Source organism: Camelina sativa, chromosome 9 (assembly GCF_000633955.1).
Source record: "Camelina sativa cultivar DH55 chromosome 9, Cs, whole genome shotgun sequence".
Taxonomy (NCBI): Eukaryota; Viridiplantae; Streptophyta; class Magnoliopsida; order Brassicales; family Brassicaceae; genus Camelina; species Camelina sativa.
In genome coordinates, this window is record NC_025693.1 from 13,963,209 (window position 1) to 13,967,859 (window position 4,651).

At 41.0% G+C, this 4,651-nt stretch overlaps 1 protein-coding gene across 1 annotated transcript; it reads left to right on the forward strand.

Moving 5' to 3' along the window:
* Positions 1,785-4,394, forward strand: LOC104715262. The gene has a single exon (XM_010432682.1). The coding sequence runs from the start codon at positions 1,785-1,787 to the stop codon at positions 4,392-4,394; it is 2,610 nt and encodes an 869-aa protein (XP_010430984.1).

Below are 4,651 nucleotides of genomic sequence, written 5' to 3' on the forward strand. Positions count from 1 at the left end.
AAGTTCTCTTTGTTCCATCGAACCAGGGCATGTCTAACTTTTGAGATCCTGGTCTGGACCGAACAAACTTCATCTTCTAGCCAGACCTTTTCAATCAGAGTCTTGACCTCCTCATTAGTCTTCAACCTCTTGTCGTATCGGAACCAGCCAAAGTTTCTCCTCTTTTCCAACTCAAAGTAAATGACCAGTGGTCTATGATCAGACACTTCAAAAGGCAAGTATTTGCAACTGCCTTTTGGGAAACATTCAGCCCATTCACTATTCCCCAGCGCTCTATCCAAACGACATCTTACCACATGGTCTCCTCTTACACCTCTCCAAGAGAGAGGATCACCAAAATGGCGAATATCATACATGTCACATTCCGATAGAAAGGACATAAATTCCATGAAAGACCATTCGGACCTAGGTGGCCCACTGATGTGTCTACATTTTATAGGGTTTTAACTATAGTTTTTGGTCTTTTGTGAGTCTTTACATGTCCTAGGTGACTTTGGAAGGAATCTGAGCGTTTTGGGGGTGAAAATATGCATCTGGAACTAAATTGGTTGAAGACTGATCGAGCTAGCAAGCAGATGGAGAAAACACAGAAAAGCATTCGAGATCGGCTGATCCACATTCAGGATCGACCAGTCCCGAACCCGATGCAACTTTTCCTTTTATGTTTTAAACCGACTTTTAGGGTTTTATTTTATTATTTAAGCAAGAGGCTCGACCTCTAGAAAGACAAGTTTTATTTCTACGCAGCCTTTGAGCACTTGTAAGCTTGGGAGAAGATCTCTTACTCTTTCTAACCTTTGGAGAAGAATTCTGAACCCTCTTATTTCTCTTTGCAATTCAAACTTGTTTTCTTCATATTTGATTTGTGATTGCTGTTGTTCGATGTCTGAGTAGTTTCTCTGTTGGGTTTCGGGCTTCAAAAGAGGTTTTATGATTCTCTAACTTAGGTTGCTAGATTTGGGATTGATCTATTGAGTTCTTCATCTATTGTTGTTCTTATTGCTTAAACTAGATTAGCTAACTAGTTTATGATCTTAGGCTAAATTCATCTAGGCATCAAAAGTGTTGTTGAATTGCTTGAAAAGAACATAGGTGAGCAAGGTGATCCTTAACAGTTGAAGTTGAGGCACCTTGTGAACATAATCAAACTTGAACTTATTGCCTGCTAGGATTGTTTAGATTCAAACGATGGTTTAGAGTTTTATCCATTCCTTGCATAGATAACTAATGCTGCGACAGTAGGTTAGTTTTACATCCGAGATTTGAGTTCAAGAACGGTTATTTAATGCTTTCCCAATCTATCATCTAATTTCGTGATCATAGCTCTTAATTGATTCCCTGCACCCAATACTTTCTCTTATTTTACAAACTCTTATTTATTTTCTGTTTTGCTCAGTTACTTGAAACACAATCTTCCTTATTGCTTAGCTATACTTGATCTTATTAGTTTCATAGTGCATCGATTGTTCTCTGTGGATTCGACCCTGAAGTGCTACGACAACGCCACTTGATCGTGGTTGCGTGTGCTTTGGGTTATTAATTGACCTTTGATCAATTTGGCGCCGTTGCCGGGGACCAAAACAATTGCCTTTGAGATTCTAGATTTAAATTTAGTCTAAGATTTATTCGTTTTATTTACTAATTAGTTCTTGTGTTCTTTCTCTTGTATTTTAGGTGCATGCAAACAAGAAGCCACAAGCATACTGATTTGCGTAATCTGCGAAACGAAGAGTTTGCCCTACTTGAACGAGAAAACAGAAAAAGCGAAAGCTAAAGCTGATAAGATGGAGGATGGACAGAATCTAGATGGTCGTCAACCTAACCCTCAAGAGGTTATTGTTCTGCCACCTCCCCCTGTTCCACAATGTCAGGCTCCACAAGAGCAGAATGCGGCTGAGCTGAACCCACCAGCAAGGCGAGCCACCTTGAGGGACGAAGATGCTCACAACAGGCTATTTGCGAATCGGTCTGCGATTCAACCTCCTGCTCCTGCGAGACAAAACTATGAGATTAAGCACAGTCTGATCAATTTGGTCCAGAATCGTGTGTTTAATGGATTAGCCTCAGAGAGCCATCTGGACCATATTCAAGCCTTTTGGAGATTGGCTAGTACAACAAGGTCTAATGGAGTTCCATATGATTACCTCATGCTGACTTTGTTCCAATTCTCTTTAGGAGATAAAGCATTGAGATGGCTAAATCTCTTGGACCGAGGATCACTTACCACTTGGGAGCAGTGTAGAGAAGCGTTTTTAAACCACTTCTACACTAAGTCACGATCAGCTATGTTAAGGAGCAAGATCACTACCTTCTCACAAGGTGGTACAGAGTCTTTTTGTGAAGCGTGGGAGAAATTCAAGGAGTATATGAGGGACTGTCCTCATCATGGCTTTTCACAAGAGAATCTTATGAACATCTTCTATGGAGGAATTGACCAGAAGTACCAGATGGCACTCGATACTGCCAGCAGAGGAGATTTTTCTACTAACACTGCCGCTGAAGCAAACCTCTTGATCGAAAACCTTGCAGCGAGTAACAGCAATTATAGCCATGAGTATGATCGTTCTGTGCGTGTTGTTAGCTCCGTGAATACAGATGTTATTAAGAGTCTCACTGCAAAGGTAGATCTTCTTTTGAAGAGAGATGAGCAAGCTGTCAACATGTGCGACGGGCAGACGGGTGCGTATCAGCAAGTTGGAGTAAATTCAGGTTTTGAGGGGACAGAGGAGCTGAACTATGTAGGAGGACAAGGGAACTATCAGAGTCATGGGTTTAATCATTATAGAAATCATCCTTATCTCTCCTACAGAAGCACTAATGTCGAGAATCCTCAAGATCAAGAGTATCCTCCACATAATCAACAAGGTAACTTCTCGCAAGGATTTCAGAACAAAGGTGTTGGATTTAATAGCTCAAATACCCAAGGATACCACGCTCCATCTGCAGCTCCACAAGATAACAAACTCGAATTGATGATGCAAGCACTCTTGGAGGGCCATAAGAAAAGTTCTGCTGAGATTAATGTCAAGATTGATAGCATGTACAATGATTTGAATGGAAAATTTGAGAGGTTGAGTTCACGTGTTGATTCCATTGACAAGAGAGTCTCTGCTATTTCTTCTAGCTCTAAGAATAAAGAGTCATGCAATGCTATCACACTCCATAGTGGGATCGAAGATGGGCAGAGTTGTGCTGTGATCAACTCATGTTTAGCTTCCGTAGAGACAGGATCGATCAGTCTCGAGCCTAGATCAGCCGGTCCCATCCATTCTGATAATTCGAGTTTGATCCCCAGAGATGTTGGATCGACCGATCCCCCTTATAGATCGATCGATCCCGTCAATGATGCAGAACCAGCTTCAAAAAGTCCCATATCGACCGCTCCACGTCTAGACCAGTCGGTCCCTGTTGTAGGTATGAGAAAACCCAGCTCAGTTGTTCCTGATGCAGATTCCAAGGAATCACTTCTTGTGGAACCAAAGCCCTATAAGCCCTATGTGAAGAAACCTCTGGATGAAAAGAAGTATGGTTGGTACAAAGAAGCTATAAGTGAGTTCATCGCTGACATTCCCTTTACAGAGGCAGTAAAGCATATCTCTTTATTGAAGAAGGTTTACAATGATGTTGTGGTTGAAGAAAAGGATTTGGTGGAGCTTAAGGCGTTTTTGGCTAGAGAGAAGAACATTCATGCTCCATCTTTGAAAAGACTACCCAAGTTAAAAGATCCAGGAAAATTTGTTCTTCCATGCTCAATCTTAGGAGTGAACTTTGAGGACTCCCTTTGTGACACTGGATCTAGTTTGAACGTAATGTCTAAAGCTAGTGCAGAGAGATTGGGGATTGATGATATGATGGCTTCTAAGGTCTCTCTTAAGTTTGCAAATGCTGTCACCACGACTCCACAAGGCTTCATTAATAATTTAGATGTTCAAGTTGGGAGTTGCTTGGTTGCTACAGATTTTCATGTTGTGGAAATGAGCAAGGGTTTTGAAATGCCTTTGATTCTTGGGAGACCTTTCCTAGCAACAGTGGGAGCAGTTGTTGACTTGCCAAATACGAGGATCAATTTCTCTAACATTGATGATAAAGTCTTCTACAACGCAATCACTGCAAATGAAGTTATAAGACATGGCTCTTGTCTAGTTGTAGAACATGAGAAGAAGGTGGATGTCATGACAATGGGAGAGAATGGTGATAAGAATGAGGTCAATGAAGTCCTGGATGGAGACACTCATTCTTCTAAGAAGAGTTCTAAGAAGGTTAAGAAGAGAGACAAGCCGAAGATAGAGAGAGTAATACAAGATCTTCACATAACCTTGGTACCCCAAAAATATGTTAGAGATACCATTGAGTACAAGGTGAAGTGTAAAGGAATATCTCGGCCTTTCTCTTAAGTTAAAGCCATCCTCACTCCGGAGTTTAAAGAGAAAGGCCAAGAAGCAATGGATGATATGCTGAAAAAAATTCTAGAGCTTAAGCTGACGAATTTGAGAGCTTGTTCTGATATGAGTTCTCATCCTCCCATCACTTGACACCTGAAACCACGGTCAAGCTATAGACTTTAAACAAGCACTTATGGGAGGCAACCCATGGGGTTTGTGCTGGCTTACCCTTTTAATTTTTTTTTTTTTTTTTTTTTTTTTTTTTTTTT

Coding starts and splice junctions, on each gene's coding strand:
- LOC104715262 (XM_010432682.1), top strand. CDS start 1,785: ATGGAGGATGGACAGAATCTAGATGGTCGTCAACCTAACCCTCAAGAG.